At 41.8% G+C, this 21,166-nt stretch overlaps 1 protein-coding gene across 1 annotated transcript in view; it reads right to left on the bottom strand.

Annotated features, from left to right (window-relative positions):
* CREBBP (CREB binding protein) overlaps nucleotides 1-21,166 on the bottom strand; it is a 131,392-nt gene that overhangs the window by 19,494 nt on the left and 90,732 nt on the right. Inside the window, exons 12-21 of the mRNA XM_014833097.3 lie at nucleotides 20,559-20,683; nucleotides 19,754-19,942; nucleotides 17,941-18,357; nucleotides 16,049-16,228; nucleotides 14,851-15,040; nucleotides 10,239-10,357; nucleotides 8,835-9,074; nucleotides 8,298-8,386; nucleotides 3,204-3,284; nucleotides 1,396-1,452 (exon numbers count right to left, since the gene is read on the bottom strand). Of these exons, the coding sequence (XP_014688583.2) occupies nucleotides 1,396-1,452; nucleotides 3,204-3,284; nucleotides 8,298-8,386; nucleotides 8,835-9,074; nucleotides 10,239-10,357; nucleotides 14,851-15,040; nucleotides 16,049-16,228; nucleotides 17,941-18,357; nucleotides 19,754-19,942; nucleotides 20,559-20,683 (1,687 nt within the window). The remainder of the gene's footprint in view (nucleotides 1-1,395; nucleotides 1,453-3,203; nucleotides 3,285-8,297; nucleotides 8,387-8,834; nucleotides 9,075-10,238; nucleotides 10,358-14,850; nucleotides 15,041-16,048; nucleotides 16,229-17,940; nucleotides 18,358-19,753; nucleotides 19,943-20,558; nucleotides 20,684-21,166) is intronic.

The following is a 21,166-nucleotide window of genomic DNA, read 5'->3' as shown; positions in this document are numbered from 1 at the left end:
TGGGACCCTTCACTTCTGGACCACCTTACTGTCTGCTGCTGCCTGTGCTATGATCCAGCTGTCTCTTCTCCTGGAAGATGAACAGCTGAAGGATGGAGCGCACCCTTATTCATCCGTGTATCCCCCACTGCCTGGCACCTAGTATTTCAATGTAATGTATTTTGAAATGGAAAAATGAATATAAATCGCATTATGTGCAGGGAGGACATAATGTGACCAGGGACATGGGTAACCAGGACAAACAATCCACTGGTCATTAAAGACACAGGGGCACCGCACCTTCCCATGCACCCCAGACACTGCTAAGGCTCAGGCTCTGGTAACCAACGTGCCCCTACCTGGGCACTGTTAGTAGGAGAGACTAAGTGAGCTCCCAACAGGAAAGCGAGGCTTGAAAATGAGGCCTGGGTGAAAAGTCTGTGTCTTCTGTGAGAAAGGTTGGCTTGGAGCTAACATCTGTGCTAATCTTCCTCTACTTTATATGGGATGCCACCACGGCATGGCTTGACAAGCGGTATGTAGGTCCACAGCCAGGATCCAAACCTGCAAACCCTGGGCCGCCAAAGCAGAGTCCACGAACTCAACTACTAAGCCACTGGGCTGGCCCAAAGTCTGTATCTTCTACAGCAGCAACAGGCTTCCCTGGAGCTGAGGGGTCAGGGCCCAGGGAGGGGAGGACCTGTTTCTCAGCCTGGACGCACCACAGCCACATTTCCCAAACACCCAGTGGTGCTGGAGCCTGCGCTCACCAAGCAGCTCTGCATGGGCATTCACCACAGTGACGTCTCCACACACTGGGGTACCCTGAGGACTCGGCTTTGGGGACCTGGAGGGTCTACCACACTGAAGGAGCTCTGAAGCCTCTTTAGGGGTTATCACAAAGCAAACTTTGGAAACGCAGCATTCTCAGTGATCACTGGAGGAATATAAAGTACTTGACAATGGCCCTCGGGAATATACCACACCAACAACCGTAGCAAGAACCTACAACAGGCTTCCCATTGTTTGTTTTCAGAGAGTGGTTTCTAAGAGGTTTTCTTTCTGAAATTTCCCTTTAGAGGACACTAGCACTACTCCACCAAATATTCCTATCTTTGGTCTCTAAGGATTCACTCTAAACGGCTTCTTAAAGACATCAACGACCAAGTTATTAGAGAGGTTCTAACAGAACCAAAACCTCCCTCTAATCTTATCACTGTTAGAACTCAGTAACCAGAGAGCATGCTACAGAGACATATATATTTTGTATGAGTTAAAAAAGAATCCATATCTGAAATAACTTCCACCCAGGACAATGTATTTCCATTGTCTTCTCCCACAAGCCAATCAGAAGGAGGAACTTTCCTGACCTGAAAATAAAATCTAAAAGTCAGAAAGAAATAGCTATATACTCACGGTTCAGGATCTAAGGTATCATTTTTCTTCTTTTCAAACTGATCCTTTGAAATTGTCCTTGTTTAAAAAAAAAAGGAAAAATGTCAATTAACTATATCTGTTGACTGTAAACTATAGGATCTCTGGGACATGATTCTCTAACTACTTCTTCAAATAAAAAGTAAATGATGGTCAGCTGAAATCTTAAGTAGGTGTAATGATAGTATGAATATATAAAATTGAATTCCATAGAAAGCACCACCACTTATTTTTCTCTCTTCCTTGGAATATTTCTTCCCAACCATCATCATCACTTATTACAAGGTTTCATTAAGACTAGTCAAAATATGATGGCAAAATTGTGTTGAGATTCAAACCTGTTAGTTTTCAATCAAATCTATGTGGTGAATGGCTACAGAATTTGACGGATATTGGTGTAACCAATTCTTCTAAATTACAATATTCCCTCAATGACGCAAGGTCAGCATTTACTTGGGAATATTTTACTTATTCTTAGAGGGTTGAGTATTTGGTTTCTACTGTCCTTTGCTAGGATCAGTGTATACGTGAATTATTTCTGATTCACAGAACCATACAATCCAATTATTAATCACACAATTGGACCAAAGCATTAAGATGACAAGGGAGGGGCCAGCCCTGTGGCCGAGTGGTTAAGTTCTCATGCTCTGCTTCGGCGGCCCAGGGTTTTGCCAGTTCAGATCCTGGGTGCGGACCAAGCACGACTCATCAAGCCATGCTGAGGCAGCATCTCACAGGCCACAACCAGAAGGACCCACAACTGAAAATATACAGCTACGTATCAGGGGCCTTTGGGGAGAAGAAGGAATAATAAAATCTTAAAAAAAATAAAAGACAAGGGATATAAAAATAAATGGAATATGTAGAATTTCTGTCATTTTGGGTTGTATGTCTTACAAGTGGCTATGGTTTGTTCTGTGTTTGAATAAAGTAAACTTGAGTTGCAGAGTAAGTGTCCAACACTGCCACAAATTGTTTCGGTGGGAGACAGCCAGGCTAGTAGACTTCCTAGTGTGGCAGGAATCATGGTAGAGTCAGGAGAAAAGAGAGAACGGCCAACTGCTGGCAGTCCTGGGCAGATATGTTGGCTGGCAGGTTTTTAGGTATCTCAAGCATATAAATGAGCTGACCACCCAGTCTGTGGCTATGCTTTTTCTTGCCACATTCTGACAACCTGGCCACTCAAAGGTAACTTCATCAGAGGATAAGCATCAGGGAGGCAAAGGTGAACTCAGTAAAGAAATAAATAAACCAACTCATGCCTGTCCATGTTGGAGCCAGTGAGCAAGAGTCAACGCTCCAGCAGGAAGGAGACACTTTCACACTTTGGGATCTCATCATCTGCCTTCTACTAGCCCTCCAACTTAAAGGATGGGGGTTTCAGAGGAAGATCGACTAAATGCTCAAGACAGGAAATGGACAGAAGACTCAATTTTTGCTACTACCAGTTCCGTGAGTAACGCTCTCTGGTTTCTTAGGTGTAACTGAAAATTTACAATTTCTTCCAATGGAGGTTGACAGTCACTAAGAAAAAGCAAGTGTTTTAAAAGGAGAGAGAGAGCAAAGTAGAGAAAGAGACCCGTGAACTGCAGTGGGGGCTACTGCATCACAGTCTTGAATGGTGTTCAGCTAAAACAGCTACAGCTTAAAGCATGAACGTGGGCATAGTTAACATGAAAACATTCACTACACAGAAGTCAAAAAGGCAGTGGTACTTCCCTTTTAATCATGGACAAGAAGAAAAAAACAATTAAGAGTCACCTCAAGAAAAACGACAGGATGATACTTACGTCTGGGGTTGTGAAGGGTCGTCACCCAGGGTAACATTCTCCCCCTGGATCTCTGTGAAACACTTCTCACAGAAATGATACCTGTCAGCAAGAAGGCCATACTTGGGTGAACTGGTCCATCATAACACACAGCCACCCAAGCAACGAAGCCACCAATCAGAGCAGGGCAGATCACCACGACGAAGGGGGGGCGTTGTTGGTTGATTGATGGGTCAGTGAGGACAATGGAAGGAAGAGGGGCAGGTGGGGAGGGGCAGGATTAGAAAACAGGGACGGGAACACAGCACAGACATGGAGGTAAGACGCAAACACCAAGACAACACAGAGCAGAAAGCCAAGGCAAAGCATTGATTAGCATTCGGTCTCATTGCACACATCACAGGCCATCATCACTAACAACGACTGGGCTGGAGCCAGCTCCAAGATGCAAATGTTTTCAAGGAGTTGTTAATACTAGAATTGCAAGGAGCTTAAATTTAGGAGTTTGAATTTTGTTATTACTTAAAGAAAATTAAACATAACTCCAGGGTTTGAGATGGAAAAAATTTACTTTGAACAAAACAGTCTGACAAAAGGCCTTATAAAAACAATTTAAACTGAAATATCTTTATTTTTCAAAACGGGAAATTTATGCTTAACAGCAAATTCAGAGATTTTACTTCTAGTATTAAGCCAGATCTTTAAAGGTATGAAAATGTTGAGCACCCAGAACTGGTTTTAATTTTTTCCTGTTGTTTTTCTCATGTTAATCACTTTGTTAATTAGGTTACAATACAAATGAAACCAAATCCATATTCTAGACAAACATTTAACAGAAATGCAGTCGAGGTCAAAGACTTTCCAGCCATTTATCAATAAGAATATACAGAGAAGAAAATGTGATATATTGTATAAGAAATACAATATATGTAAATCCATGACCAATCTTAAAGACTTTTAAAATTGAATTCTAAGCTTTGATTTAAACTTTTTGGTACTGGGACCAATCATTCATCAATCTGAGATACTCAGTGATTGACTGCTCTGACTTGGTGACAATCCAAGTTAAGCAAATTTAGAGAGTTAATCTTTAAAGCACAATCTGCATTTGAGAAATTATCCATCACCCCAATTTCTTGTAAGATAATATAGAGCCTGGGCTCAAGCTATCAAATAAGAACAATTAAAATAAAAACTATTAAATGTTTGGAAAGGACATGAATGAGAAATCAACAAAAATGCAGGCTGATGCTGCATAAAACAAGATGGGCACACAAGAATACTGTAAAAATAAACAAGCTGAATGGAGGTGAATTATACAAGAAAAAAGGAGGAGTATAAGGTAGCGACGGCAGCACAATAAAATGCGGTTTTAGTGCTTAAAACTACATCTACAAGATGCCGAGAGGATTAGTGTTAAAGACACTGTGACGAGACTCGGAGCGCCACACTGAACCAACAAGCGCAGAAGGAGACGCGGCAGCTGGCAGCCTCACTCACTCACGCACACACGGCGACAAACGGCTGAGGGTTAGGCCACCGGCTGGCCAGTTTGTCTTCATTACCACTAAAATAGGTCCCCCACACATTCTACTTCTAATCTTAATTAAACACATCAAACATTTTGTCTGCTATATTTCACTGACTAAACACATACAGTAAATTAAAAGCATAAAACTTTAGAGCATGCACACATCTCAAGATTATCCAATTTTTCAGTTTGTTGATGAGGAACATGACAGATCCACTGTGAGCAGCAACTGGATTAATGACAATTTCTTGCTGGGACCAGTTTATTTAGGACTAATTCAATCAATGAATTCTGCCAAGATTAAAAACTCTGACCAGAACAAAGAGATTAACATTGCTGTTAAAAAAAACCCACTTTTTTCTGAATGAACTATAGGAATATTATTATTTTGTAAATATTCTTATGGAGCCTTGCAAACACGTAGTAAGAATTTCCACGTGCAGGAGGGCATGATCAGCAAAAGCAAGAAAGATTTAAAGCAGAGGCACGATCAACCACTTCAGCGGCAACCACAAGAATATGCAAAAATGATGTCCCCTCAATGCCAAATAGTTTCCTTCTAAAAATAAAACTTGGAATTGAATGTTCCAGTTCATTTTATGATCACACACCAGCAACTGTGGGCTAGCGAAGAGGACCCTGAACACATTTTGAAATGAAATTGCCATGATAATTACATGAACCTAAACAGTTTTAAGATTCTGGACAACTTAGCTTTTATTCAAGCAGGACATCAAGTCCAGCAACATCCAGGAAAGAAGAATCACAAATCCAGCATTTTCCAGTGGAGGAAACTGGCCCAGAATGAAGCGCTGGGCTGAACAGCAGCCCTGGAGTGGCCACAGAAGCCTAAGCTCTCTGTGTGTAACTAATTCCCACCCCTGAAGAACCTCAGGGTCAGAAACTAGGAGGGACAGAGAGTTAATACACTCTAGTGCCTGTCCCAAAGCAAGGCCAGGGACATGGGAGAGTCAAACCTGCTCAGGATTAAGAAGCGGAGAGGGAAGGAGCCAAGGCCTCACTTTAGTACCCTTCTGAGAGGAGTCAACAACTCACAGGAGAGGGCACGGTCACCCATCTAGCCAAATCGGCTGAAACCACCTTGGCAATCAGTGGGTGACAGATGTTAATACCCCTATCTTATTACCTAGTCCAAACCTGATTCACCTTGGAAATACAAATTGGCTCAGAAATTCACTTTTCAACCGTAAGAGCCTAGCTGACACTCCACCTTGTGTGAAGGAAGCCATTTGATGAATATGGAATTGGAAAGGAAAAATACTCCACATAATCCGATGATGATGTACATCTGGGTACCTCAAGTTAGCACAACGTAACTGCATAGTTTATTTGAAAGGGTAATTTAATGTATGGAGTAAATTTTCAAATGCAGATTGTTTTAAGTACCATATCAGTAAATAAAAATAACTGAGATATCTATAGATAATATCTATCTTATCTATAGATAACTGAAAAATCTGGAGAGCTATTTTCCCAACATGAGTTACTTCAAATTTTTGAAGTATGGAAACAAGTGAAAATATAACCATGTGCTAGTTTACATGTTAGTTTCACTTGTTTAAATGGTCTGTAGGATCTTCTACTGTTTTAAGTGCCCAAACAGTTATTCAAGAGAACACCACAGTGTTCACAAATAGTCAAAGTTGAGAATAAAAATGTCAGCAGTTATCTTGTTCGTGGTAGAATTAGGCCACTGCTTTTTCAGAATTACAACATGTCAACCTCTTCAATTTGGTATTCTAGAAAGCACACCTTGTGAGATTCAGCTGAGGAGCAACATGCCTACACTTTTAAACTGTATTATTAATAAAACAGAACTCCTTTATGTTTCTACTCTTAAGAAAAATACATCACTTTGTTCAGTAAAAATGAAGTTCTATATAGAAATAAAACTAAATATAGAAATTTCCTAACTTTATTTTGCTTGGCACATAACAGTTTCCAAAGGGAATTCCTATTCATTATTTCATTGAAGACTGATAACCAAGGCTGCCAGGGAAGGTGCTGCTGGGCCCTTATCATGGATAGGAGTGTTAAGCTTGACCTATCATGGGATGTGCTGAAAGTCATGGGGCTAAAACTGTAAATGGAGGGGCCACAACTTCCAGAACAACACTTGTCATTATGGGAGAGATTCCATTACGAAGGGATTAGGGTACCATTTCAAATTTTGTCTTAAAATGCTTCTACTGACAGAAGGGCAAGCTAAGACTGAAATCCAACTGCAAATGTTACAATATTTTCAGCAGGACGTGGTATGGGCTGCACTTCCAGCAGAGAGTCTTTCTGGGGCTGTCCATCTTTTCCCTCATACCAGCACTTCACTATACTGAACAGTACCAGCATAAGTGAGCTAGGGAAGGTTTACAAACCTTTTCTTGAGACATTTTTAGGTCAAAAATTCTTTTCTTAAAAAATAGGATTCTGATGGGAGTTATTATCTTGAATATGGTTAGATATTTTTAAAAATGAAAATAATTAAAAAACATATAATTGGAAGAAAAATAACTTCAAAATTCCAAATCATTCAGGCCTGAGCATGTACCTTTGAAGAAATAACAAAAATCCCTCTACCTATCTTCTTCAACATAAGAGAACACACGTAATTATTATAAGCAAACAAGATCAAAATAATCAAAACATCAAACCCTAATGCTGACATTTAATACTTGAACTTAAAGACAAAGAACAGGCACAAAGCTCCTCCATCTTGGTCACATGAAGAATCCAGTTGCCAATTCATAAAATGGAGGCAATGTAATTGAACTTGACCAAGATTTACAGCCCGTGCTTTAAGGTATGATGCCCTCACGCTATGGCAACGTGTGGTCACTTAAAGCAAGAGATACAAATAAGCTTAAGTTTCAAAACAACCCCAAAACTACAGAAGTTGTATTTGTATGGAGAATGAACAACAAAAAATATTATTTTCATTCTCCCTCTACTTAAGATAGGAGATCTAATCTTCAGATTTAAAGAGAATAGCAAATATTTCTCAAGCATACCTACCACTCAAAAAACCTGAAACGGCCATCTTATAATAGGGCAGTTACTCCTGAACTCAATAAAAACACCAGATCTCATTCTATTTTGTGTTACTGGTTAAAAAAAAGTCTATGGTTTTTATCTTTTTAATGAATTAGCGTTGATGTAAGTCTTTCTATCAGACTGTCCAGGCCAAATTATCTAGGCAAATAGTTACATGGGGAGTAGTAAAATACGTTTCAATTTTATTAACATCTCGAAAAAGGTATGTATTAGAGTTACTCTCCACTCTAGACTCTTTCTTAATATGGTTTCATTTTAGAAAGACCAAGGCTTAAGCATGTATCCAAGTAGTCTAACAAGCAGTTTTGAGCTTAAATGTTTTATACTGTATAAGCACGCTTTAAAATTGAGACCATGGGGCTCTCCGAGTGACTGAGAAGCACTAAAACTGTGACCCTTTTCATTGGAACTTCAGCAAAGAAATAATGTCTGTGGGCCACAATCAGGAGAGCATGCCTGGTCCTAATAAGACCTTCCCTTTTTCCCCCCAACCCAGGAAACTACTCGATGCTTACCTATTCTGATAGCTGTAGTATGCAGCATCTCGAGGAATTGTACACAGTTGCTTCCCATAGCAGCACAAAGTCTGTGGGGAAAACTCATACTGCAAAAACAAAGGAGAAAATACTAAAAATACATCCCATTTACTGTCATGCAACATTTTAGTTCACTACGGAGAGTGACATTCAGCTTGTCAGTTTTTTCTGTTAGTACACCAAATAGTTTTCTAATGGTTTTCATAGCTATTTAAAGACATTTCTGGATACAACGCAACAGAGTCAGTGTCTAAGAGACATTATTACAGACAGATTAACGGAAACAACGGCAGGCAGAAATGCCAAACCCAAGGCCTCCCCGATAAGCTCCTCTAGCTTGATCATCCACTACATCGCTTCAGGAAGGTGACTGTTTTACAAAAGACCAGACTACAGCTGGGTACTTCCCAGCTCACAGGTATGGCCAAAATATCGAGTTTATTACATCATCATAATACTCCTTTTTGGCTAGATTAACCAGGGAAATTTGTTTTCCAGAAAAAGTTTAAACTGTACCTTGCGTCCACAGCAATATCCAAGGGACTGCATTACAGGGTCAATTTCTTGCTCAAAGACCTCTGCGAGTTTACTGCAGAACTTATAGACCCGGGACGTCTTACGATTGTAGAGCCAGGCATTGTTGAACATAAGCCAGACATCATCCACATACTGCCAGGGTTCTTGGTACTGCCCTGTATCCAGCTTCCGCTTGATAGTGGAAAGGTCCATGGGATTCTTCACAATGTCAAAATAATCCTTAAAGACAGAACGGTCTCAGTCTAGTGGATCCCCCAAATTCCAAATGCCAGCCTTACCTGTAGTTTTATCTTAAAATAAAATAGATAGTACCAGAACAACTTCCATTTCCAATACTAAGAAGTGAGAAGTGAAAAGAAAATAACCTCAGTCTTCCTCTGATTTTACTATCTAAAACTGTAATTAATGTATTACAATTAATTAATTGTATTCATTAACATACAATTAATGTAACTGTAATCTAAAATTGCAATTAATATTTACTTCAAAGGTAAAGTAAGAACTGTTTAATAAAATATACTTTTTAATATAAGGTTTTTAAAAATAAGGATTGTGGGGCTGGCCCTGTGGCCAAGTGGTTAAGTTCTCGTGCTCTGCTGCAGGCGGCCCAGTGTTTCGTTAGTTCGAATCCTGGGCACGGACATGGCACTGCTCATCAAACCACGCTGAGGCAGAGTCCCACATGCCACAACTAGGACCCACAATGAAGAATATACAACTATGTACCGGGGGGCTTTGGGGAGAAAAAGGAAAAAAATAAAATCTTCAAAAACAAAAAAATAAAATGAAAATAAGGATTTTAATCCACTGGATTAAAATGGTAAACAAATTTATCAGACAATATGATTGACAATGTGTTTTTCTAAAGATTAACCCTTGGTCCTAGCAAGCAAAAACGAAATTCCAAGACAAATACAAAAACAGAAACAAAAATAATAACACAGCTTAAGAGAATGTGCTGGGTCACCAAGGCCTTTGCAAGGCCCGACACAGGGATATCAAAGGGCAAGGCACACTTGATGTTTTATAATGGTTATATGTGTTTATAATTGTGCTTTATAATTGATGTTCACCAACTCTTTAAATCCAATCTTTTAGACAAAGTCTTACACAAAGGCCAACTAGAATGTGAGGCTACAGGGGCCATGTGCCCCAGCCCAGGGCATGCTCCCCCAAGCTCAATGCACCCCTCCTCAGACCCTGGGGTTAACAGAACAGGTGGGAAATACACATTTCAATCAGTAAGAGAAACGTGTATTATATTTGGAGAAAAATCTTCAAAACAAGGGCATTGTTTTATTACCCATTTTTAAGAGACAAAACAATGGATAATCATGAGTTACACTGGTAAGGTTGTAATACATTTGTACTAGATTAACTTACTGGAATTCCTAGGAGCTGGGGATCTACAGGCTGCCGAAAAGGTAAGGACTCTGGATCCTGTCGATACAGCGCTTCCAGGGTTGGCATAAGAGCCTGGCGTAACTCCTCCGGCTTAAAGACTGCAGTTAGAAAACAAAAGGAAATGACACTATTTAAAAGGCACTCAGACCTATCACATTTCAAACAGTTGCCCAGGCTGCTTCCGAAAGGGTCCCAATCATCTCCCTCCCAGCCAAGAAGCTTCCAAGGGCTCCCATTCACCATACAGTCCACAGACATTCTGAAGATACAACTAGGGCTTCCAAAAACACAAAAATGTTAGTTTTTAAAAACTGCATCCAGGTCATGAGGCAAAATACTATACTGACAAGTTTGCTTCTTCAATGAAAGGGTTTCCAATGCTAAAACTGTGTTGGACTAGAAAATAAAGCCAACTCTCAAATCAGCTTCACTGATCAAATGGGGGCTAATAAAGCCACTTCACTGGAAAGGACCTTTCCTCCTCTGATGAAACTTTTCTGTCCTTGGCTGAAGTAAGCTCAGACCACTTACGACAAATGGTTTTGTATCACCTCACAAACAAATGTATACAATAACAGAGCTGCAAAAACAAGTATTTTTCCCGAAAGTTCTGTGCTGTTTCCTCTCACATTCACCAAAGTCCATTTCTCCAAACCTTTAGCCATCCTATTTCCTACCACACTTTCTGTTATCACCGATCCAAGGATAAACACTGGCTGCCAAATACACTCAGGATGGGAAATTCATACAAAACCCAAATGAGTTCTAATGACACGGGAAAACGTGCATACAACCTAAGAAGGTGAGAAGTAGGTTAGTCAGCAGGGAGTGTGTCAGGACCCCACAGCACTCAAAGGCACTCCTGTGCAGAGAAAAACGACTAGAGGTGCTATACACTATTCCCTCCTTTGACTATGCGGCAGGGAGTTGAGCTGACTTAGGGTATGAATGACGTGAGGTTTCCTCTTTGTGTTTTTTGTATTCTGGAAAGATTTTCTACAACAGATGGGGTAAACTGTAATTTAAAAAGCAGAGTAAGGGCCAGCCCGGTGGTGCCGTGGGTCCAGGGTTCGCCGGTTCAGATCCTGGGTGCGGATCTACACACCGCTTGTCAAGCCCTGCTGTGGCAGGCATCCCACATATAAAGTAGAGGAAGATGGGCATGCATGTTAGCTTGAGGCCAGTCTTCCTCAGCAAAAAGAAGAGGATTGGCAACAGATGTTAGCGCAGGGCTAACTTTCCTCAAAATAAATAAATAAATAAAAAAGTAAACAGCAGATTAAAAGACCATAAACATTTACAGTTCCAGCTGGGAAGTGGCATGCATCAAGTGTACCGAAAGACGAAAACAGTGGCATTGACAAGTTTCCTGAGAGTTTATGCCATCAGAGCCAGGGACCGTGCAGGTGTCCTGACGGATCTCCTGTGGAAAATGTAACCTCCTCTCCAGGACACCTGACTGCTTTACACCTGGGACTGCTGCTGGAGGTCAATGGGCATGTGAAACATCCCCTCGACGCCCTCTCCAGCAGACCTTCCCCTCCAGGCACAAAGGCCTGGTCTAATGAGCATGCCCTACAGGAGCCTCATGAAAGACGCACATCCTGCTTTCAGTGAACTCCTTTTCTTCTATTTTATTTTTACAGAGATGAAGTAGCATTTGGTTTTCTTTGCATAACTCTTTATAAGAAAACAATTCTTTAGTTAGTCAATAGCTTTTTTATTCTTCTAGATCAGGGGTCAGCAAACTCTGACCCACAGGCCAAATCTGGGCAGCCGTTGGCCTTTGTACGGCCTGTGAGCTAAGAATGGTTTTTACAGTTTTTAGTGGGTGGAAAAAAGGGAAAAGAATGATACTTCATAATACATGAAAATTACACAAAATCAAATTTTAGTCTCCAAAAATAAAGCTTTATTAGAACACCGCCATGGCCATTTGTTTACATATTATCTACAGCTGCTTTCACATTACAGGGTTGAGTAGTTGCAAGAGATTTTATGAAACGCAAAGCCTAAATATTTACTATCTGGTTCTTTCTAGCAAAAGTTTCCTGACCCATGCTCCAGATCTTATCATCTCCTTAGTGGTAATCAAAAGTGATACAGTCTTACATGTGTCTCATTTTGGTTGATCATTGATTCCTTCATTAAACTTTTGTTTAATACCTATGCTGGGAAAAGGGCATTTTCAAACTCCTGTCTTAAATCACCACATTGATGTAGTAAGACTATAAACAACGGGAGTGGAAGTCAGAAGCTGTATATGAAACAAGTTCTCTGCTACTTATTAGTGTGGTGTGCTTTGAGCAAGTCACTCCACTTCTCCAGCCTCAAAGCCTTCTCCATACAATCAGGATGGGGCACAACATTGGGAGCTCTTGAAGCGAGGTCCATGGATGCCTTAACAGATCCCCAAACCTCCTAATATGGTAGCTGCCGGCTATACATGGCAACTTAAATCTAAATGAATTACTATTCAATAAAATTAAAAATTCACTTCCTCAGTCACACTTGGCACACTTCAAGTGCTCAGGAGCCACATGCGGGTGGCAACTACCATAATGGAGAGCACAGACATATAACATTTCCACAATCGTAAAAAGTTCTATCATTGCCCTAGGCCCTTTCTAGGGATCTGTGAAACCAAATTTATTTCTATAATATAAAGTGATTTATATTACTTTCATGATAACTCTAAGCCATCATTTGCCTTTTGCACTGTGTTGACATTCTTGCAGATGGGGCAAAAGCAACAGTGAGTAAAATCACAGCATAAAGCACACCACAGGCAGCGGCCCCCAACTCCACCGAGCAGTCGCTGCGCTCTTCACTGCTGCTGTGCACACGCGGGAAAGCGTGCCAGCTACACTTACGAATATCCTTGCTGAAGTAGTAAAAATGATCACTCTCATTACATCTCAACCTTGGCTATACGTCTCTCATTCTGAGTGACAGACAAGGACGTAGGCATACGTGCCTCTGCTGCGTGCGGTGCTTGTTCTGAGAGAAAGCGCCTGTGCGAGCGTTGAGAGCCGAGGCGACTGCTCTCCTCATGGAACAGCTGGTTATCAGATCTGGGTAAGTGGCAGACATTTTCTCAAAAATGGACAAAGTGGGCTAGATACTTCAAGGACAACTGACAGTATTTGTTGCCAATGATAAAACTCAAACTTTCATCAAAAATTAGAATTTTGAAAAACTTGTATCTGCCACATGAGCTTGACAGCATCTCAAAACTTACAAGACTTTTTTGAGGAGATTCATAGCAATATTAATGAACGTGATTTTTAAAAATATTATATAGTGAAGTACGTCAACATTTGGAAGATCTGCAAAACTCAGCCAATTCAGTGCTACAGATTCAGATTTCACACTGCTTAAGAAACTTCCAATTGTTGAGTTTTGGTGTAGTATCAAAAAAGAACATCCATGATTACCTGAAAAGGCTATGACCCTTTCCTTTATCAACTACCTGTCTGAGCGGGGCTGGATTTTCTTCACATACTTCAACCAAACAAGGTAGTGAAGTCAGAGGCAGATGTGAGAATCCAGCTGTGTTAACTATCCAAGTAGTAAAATTGTAAAAAAACGACATCACTACTCTCACTAATTATGTTTGTTTTGGTAAAGTTATTTTCATAAAAATGTGTTTTATGGGTGCCATGTAACAGATTTGTTATTTTTAAATGAATTAAATATTTAAAAATTTTTCAATAGTGATAGATAATCCACACAAACAAAAACTCGCTGGGGTCCTCAATTTTTAGGAGTATACAGAGGTCTGAGACCAAAAATTTGAGAAGTGCTATACTCTGTGATCTTTAGGATCCCTTTCAGCAGCAAAACCACACAATACCAGCCTTTAGCAATTTCTCTGCCATCTTTCCCAAATGCATCACCTGCAGCCCTGAACTTCCTGAGCCCCATCTCACATTTCCAAGGGTCACCTGACAATTTTCTAACATCCTGTTACCTCCTTACTTTGGACACATCTCAAATGATTGCATCCAACTTCCACTGCAAGGCTGGGTCACCCCACACACCTTGGAGCCCCAAGTATCTTCACTTACCGTCTCCTGTTCCCGATGCACTAGGCCACTGGGTCCTATTCCACTGCCCCTTGACTTTGGGCACTTAGTTTTCTTGCTGCATCAGCAGAAACCTACAAGCGCCAGTGCACACGTGTGCTGCCATGGTGATTATTTCCCCAATATCACGGAGCTCGGATCTGTCAATGGTGGTTCACACCTTGCCGAGTGAAGCCCCAGCTCCTTGGCCTGCTCAAGGACTCAGATGCAATTTCAACACCAGCCCCCTAGTCAGCGACATCTCAGAAAACAGCTCTGCTCCGGGGCTGCCCCTCAGAGCTGCAGCTCATTTCTCATTCCTACTGTGAACCCTGAGGGTCCTCAGGCTGGAGTCCAGCTTGTTATCACCATTTCTAAAGAGCTAAAACTTGGAGAACGGCAGGCAAGAAAGATCAAAGGGGAGATGGAATTCTTTTTTCTGCTTTAACTTTTAATCCTCAGTGTGGAATCACAACACGATGGAAAAGCAGCACGGTTCAAAAGCTCAAGAAAACACAACCTACTCTTTCTGCGGGGCTGCGAAGGAGATGTGGACTGAGAGACTGCTCCGTTAGCGCTACTCTCCTCCTCCTCTTTAGCTTCCACTTTCACTTCTGGTTTCTTTTCATCTACTTCCATCGGTTCAGATTTCTGTTCTGCTGTGTCTGTTTCTTCTTTAACTTGAGAAGATCCTTGTAAATCCTCCTCCATCATCTTGAGAAAAACAAAATTACAGATAACAATATATGAATATCAAAGACCTTTACTCTAACTCAGCCATATTGGAAGGCTCTTAAAATGTAGACGGGCTTGTTAAAACCTTCCCCTAGTCAGAAGTTGCATCCCTTTTCTCTCCTACAAGAAGAAATGGAGCATTTGGTGTCAGTTGAGTCACTTTAATACAGTACCAATGCAATTATGATGCTAATTTAAAAAATTTTACATGCTAGAGTGCTTAAAAAAATTGCACACATATGCACCATCACCTGCTCAGTAGTTTTATATACAGAAATTTCTAGTTAGGAACAAGAATCTCCTTGAAAATTGGGGTAGAGACCAAAAACCAAATTGCTCAAAGGGCCAGGCAGGTGAAGTAAAGAAAAGCAAGCAGGAGGTGTGGTGTGAGACAGCAAGGAGTAGTGGAGACTCTGGCAAACTGGAGAGCTCATGCCCCATCTATAGGCCACGGCTGCTGCTCCCATCCAGACTGCTGCCATATAGGAATGCAGGCACAATGCTGACAGAACTGCTCATTTCCCAAAAAAAATCCAGAAATCTAGAGTTTTATTTGTAATTTCTTGCTCTTAAAATATTGCGTGGGCCAAACAAATACATTTATAGGATGGTTTCAGCCCACAGACTTCCAGTGTTCAACTTCTGCCACAGGTAATTAGTAAACAAATAGACTCCTTGTGCAGTCTAACTCTGTAGAACTATAAATAAATGAAGAACAGCAATGAAAAAGTCGTTGGATGGTTCAAACATTTAAAACACAAGCTAGTGCTCTTCAATTCTGGCAAAATAAAATAAACCCATAATCAATATCTAAAAATAAATAACCAATCTGTTTTTAATCTATTTCCTACTTGAACCCATAGTCAAACAGGACATTAAAACAAAAAGCAGGGACATCCACGGTGGACTCCCCGCACGTCCCTTGAGGACACACTAGTGATGCTTCTGTGAGCAGCACATCTGTTCACGCCCAGGAACAGCACCTACCGCAGAGCCAGGCTCCCCCTTGGATTCACTGGCATCGGGCTCGGTGTCCTCTGTCTTGACCTCAGCCTTCATTTCCAGCATTGGTACATCGGGTCCTGGCTGTTGGGAGTTGGTTTCGGCACTGGCCACCGAGGATGGAGTGGGGACCCTGTTATCAATGCTGGCTGCTGGCTGGGAAAGCTGTAGAGAAACCAAAATCATTTATCTCTGTAAACAAGAAAATACAAATGATCTTAACTGCTGTTTCTCACCCAATATACAGTTTTGTGTTAACATTCCTCAATACTAACCTAATGGCACCCCTATTTGAAAGAACTAAAGAACAGAAGTTAAAACAGGAATTCCTGGGGCTGGCCCCGTGGCCGAGTGGTTAAGTTCGCGCGCTCCGCTGCAGGCGGCCCAGTGTTTCGTTGGTTCGAATCCTGGGCGCGGACATGGCACTGCTCATCAGACCACGCTGAGGCAGCGTCCCACATGCCACAACTAGAAGAACCCACAACGAAGAATACACAACTATGTACCGGGGGGCTTTGGGGAGAAAAAGGAAAAAATAAAATCTTTAAAAAAAAAAACAAAAAAAACAAAAAAACAGGAATTCCAGAGGAAGTCAGCATCGGGCAGAAACACAGCTGGACTTCTTGCCAAGAATGCAGAGATGGAAAGGCAGAGACCTTTCTATATTTTGATATAAAATTATTTTCTGTGAGTTTTTTACCTAAGCTACTGATCCTCCTTTTTTAAATTTAATTCCTTCCAATAAGGTCATTAATGTTTGTGGTAAAAGGCTGAATTAAAAGGCTGAATTTATATATACAGTATATACTGTAGGAAGTGGCATAAATTCTCTACACGACACAAGAATGTATAACTAGCCTTTTAATTGCAGGAACAGTGGTGGTATTGGTGATGGAGGAGTAAACACACACTAAGAGAAGGAGCCACTGAAAGAACTCTAAATTTTTGAAGTCTTACTCAATGGAGTTCTAAGCGAACAAACAAAAGAAAACATAAAATTACAAAAGGTTCTTATTTAGATAAGAAATATAAAATAAGGATAAATAAGTACACTTCCTATGGAGAAATACAAATAGTAATGTCATTTTGGGGTTGTTGGTGGGATTAATTTTGACATTTTATAAATAAATATCCTCAGTCCCCAAGAATAAAGCTAATATATTTCAGGGGGATATATTTCAGGGGGATGGGAGTCTCCAAGTTAGACTAAAAAAGCAGATACTAAAATTTCAGTGGTAAGTGAGAGAGGGCCACGGAGGTGATGAGAGCAGCCTCGGGCCCCTGGGTCAGGGGGACAGCCTAGGGGAGCAAGGGACGTGGCACTGCCAGTAGAGCATGGGACATGGGATGTGTTGTGATCCTGTCACTTTCACCTCCAGGAAGGACTGGGCCACAGGAAGCACTAACCTGGGTCTGCCACTTTGTCATGAAGAAAAGGCTTCCAGTCTGAAAACAAGGCTGATAGGCCAGGTCAAAGTACATACAATTAGGAACGTGACTTGTTTACCAAATCCTCATGACGCAAGAAAAACTATTAAAACTCAGAAGACCTCAATCTAGGACAGATGATGGGAAACATATTGCTCCTGTATATAGAGAGTTTAAAAATTCTATAGAGGATCCACGTATGATTTCTTTATAATTGCTGACTTCTGCAAACTCATTTAATTAGGGAAGATAATCATATGTCACGTCCTGCCAAACACAGCCTTTGGAGACAATATTGAAAATAAAACACAGCTCATCACAGTTCCACTAGGGTGCAGATACTTTTCAGAGTTACACCAAGACGCTGCAGCAACTGCATGATAGAATTTTTTATGGGAAAGTTCTCGTCTAAGAGTGTTGGCCCGAAGATGACAGACTGAGAGGCTCACCGGAGTGCCAGGAGGCTGGGCGTGCACAGGTGTCGGTTGCTGCTGCGATGACTGAGGGGTGGCCACAGACGGGGGCTGGACTGGGGTCTGAGGCTGTGGGGTCACCTGGGCCTGGGCTGCTGCCTGGACCGTAGGGGTGCTCTGGGTTTGGCTAGCACTGGGCACTGAGCCAGGAGTCGGGGTGGGAGTCTGCCCGGAAGACGACACAGGAGTTGATGGCTGGGTGGGAGCTGCTGGCTGGGGAGGAGTCATCCCAGGTGCCGTCGGATGCTGGAGAGATGGCATGCCAGCAGCTGTGGAAGCAGGAGGTGGTGTCTGGTGCAACGGTGACTGTGTCACTGGTGGGCAAGGCAGCTGGCTGCCCTGGGGCCCAAGCATGTTCAGAGGGTTAGGAAGAGCAGCACCAGGCACCTGTCCCTAACAGAGGGAACAGAGTACATTAAAATCATCTCCCCCATTTGAAAATGCAGCAACAGATTTGAAGAATTAAATGTATGAAAATCTAATCATGGTTTCTTGATGAGGTCTGCTGGTTTCACAGGAACGTTCCATTTGTAAAAACGCATCCAATTGTACACTTATAATAATGTGCTCTTTCTAATAAAGTTAATTCTATGAATGTCTTCATACTTTGATTTACATAACTGTCGAAACCTCTGGCTTAAACACACACATACACACTCTGCTTACCTGCTTTGGGCTCCATAACACCCACCCACAGCTTAGACCACTGGGAAAGGTATTTCTCTTTTAAGAAAATGAGTTATCGAAACACTGACATGTTTCAGTGCAGTGGTTCTCAATGAGGGACCGCTTCAGAATTATTTGTGGACCCTGTAAAAAGTGATTCCTAATCACTGCTATAGAGTTGGGGTCTGCAAATGACTGCCCATGGCTGGATCCACTTAGCTGCCTGTTTCTGTAATAAAGTTACCGGAACACAGCCACGCCCATTCATTTATGTATGCATACGCCTATGCACCACAACAGCAGAACTGAGTAGTTAAAACAAAGACTCTATGGCCCACAAAACTGAAAATATTTACAGGACAATTTTGCTGACCCCTGTTCTAAAGCAATGACATGTTACAGAAATTAAGATTTAATGAGTAAGTATGTAGGGAGGAATCTAGTGTAGCCAGTGACTTTTATTCCACATTAATTCATATCAAAATATTAAAACGAAGTTTATCTTTTGGGGGAAGATTTGGCCTGTTTTAAATACGTGTACATCTGTATACAGCAACAATCTCATGCACTATAATTAACAATTAACAAAAGAGGAAAAACGGCAGTAAAATGAATGGAAACTAGTTCAGCTTTAGACTAAATAATTAAAAACACATTCAACAAGAAGACAACTGTTCAATGATCCAGTTAGCCTAACTTCACCTGGCAGCTCAGAGAAGACAGGCAACAGGACACACAAACCAAATCACAGGAATGAATTCATGGGCCCTTCCCCACTCCCTCTTTAAAACGCAATGTCTCCCAGGATCACATGTGGAACTCAGAATTTAAAATATACAAATAAGAACCAAGAAAACAACTAAAACCCCCAAAATCAAAGCACAAAAGCACACAAACCAAAACCCACCATCCAATCCACTTTTGTGTGACATTCACCTGACGTTAAGAATTCCAAACAGGACAAAAACAACAGGACAAAATGGGGAAAATCAAGAGATGCTGATACATGAAAATGAGATGTGCAGTCTCCAGTTCTAATTCTCAAGAACAAGATGTGCAAGGTGAGAGGGAAGCTGGGGCTGCATCACTGTGGGCAGGCCACAGTCCCAATGGTGAACGGTACCTGTGACACGCCAGTCTGGGCTGCTGGCTGCCCCATGCCTACACTGTTCACACTCAGCGCCCCACTGGGTGACGGGAACTGGTTCTGTGGCAGGAACTGGTTCTGCGCAGGTGCCTGGGCCATCATGTTGTTGGCATGCCCACCCATCATGTTCGGAGGCTGAGGCATTCGGGAGGGAGAAATGGCCATCTAAAAGACAAGAAGCATTATTCAGAGTTCAGAGGACGAGGGCCAGAGTCTTCAAGATGAACCAGAAGAGAGAGAAATCTTCAAATCCTCCCTCCCTCACAGGAAGAGAAGCACCACTTGCTAAAGCTTTTGGGCTCCCAGGCACTTTGGGTGTTTTCTCATGCAAGGTCGCTAACGAGCCAGCTTCAAACTGTCCTCTGAATAGAATCAACAGCATGCTATAATTTAAATTCAAAATGTGCCTCTTATGAGTTCTCTAAATATTTAGAAAGCAGGCTCAGGAGAGTAAGCTCTAGGAGTCAACAGGTGCTGACAAGCCCCTCTTGGCCACAAATCCAAGGCTGCCTACTCCATCCTCAGAACTCCCATCTTCTCACCAAGTCACAAGTTCCCATGACTTTGTCATTCCAATAAAAATAAATAACAGTCAAATAACTCTCACTGTGGTAATGAAGACCAAGAAAAGAGAGAGAAATGAAGGAAATAAAGCATAACCCAAATCCAAAGGAACAAGTACCAGAGGATTCTCCAACAATCTTCAATTCCACTGCTTAGAGAATTTCCTCTATTCCAGCAAGGCTTTCTCAGCACAGCTAAGGCAAGCAGAAGCACTTACCCCCGGGACGGAGCCCATGCTGTTCATCGGGACAGTGTGGTTCATGGGGGACGCTGCGCGTGGTCCCAGGGGAGCTTGTGGCAACTGTACATTCCCCAAGGGCATCGGGTTAAATGAATTCATCCCTGTAAATGTACCCACAAGGGTTCATTAGGAAAAGCACCCACAGGAAAACAGAATTACCAACTTGCCAAATAAACTCTAAGTAAAATAAGATGGAACACAAACATAACACAAGTAACTGAAAGGAAATCACTCAGATAATCAGAAAAGACGGGAAAGTAACAGACTTATCACATCTGGGAAAAATGGCACCAATGTGGTGGTGGTGAGGGTGGTATGGTGAGGTGAGGGGCAGGGCAGCATGAGATGCAGGTAGAAACTCAGGGAAACCACGAACAAATAAGGCTGGGCCAGTGCTGATCAGGGCAGCAGAATTCTGCACGAAAGCAGTGAAGCAACAACATAAACGAGGCGGCGCCGGGAAGGCACTCCACCCTCTATGGAGGAGGTGTTAACTAAGGCCAGGGCACCCATCTGAGCCAATCTCTCTAACGCCTTCTGGAGCACCTGGCTCCCATCTCTTCTTCTGTAGGAAGCCCCTTCCC

This window comes from Equus asinus, chromosome 14, assembly GCF_041296235.1.
Source record: "Equus asinus isolate D_3611 breed Donkey chromosome 14, EquAss-T2T_v2, whole genome shotgun sequence".
NCBI classification, from domain to species: Eukaryota; Metazoa; Chordata; class Mammalia; order Perissodactyla; family Equidae; genus Equus; species Equus asinus.
The sequence above is the reverse complement of the archived record's forward strand: the minus strand, read 5'-3'. Positions and strand labels throughout refer to the sequence as shown.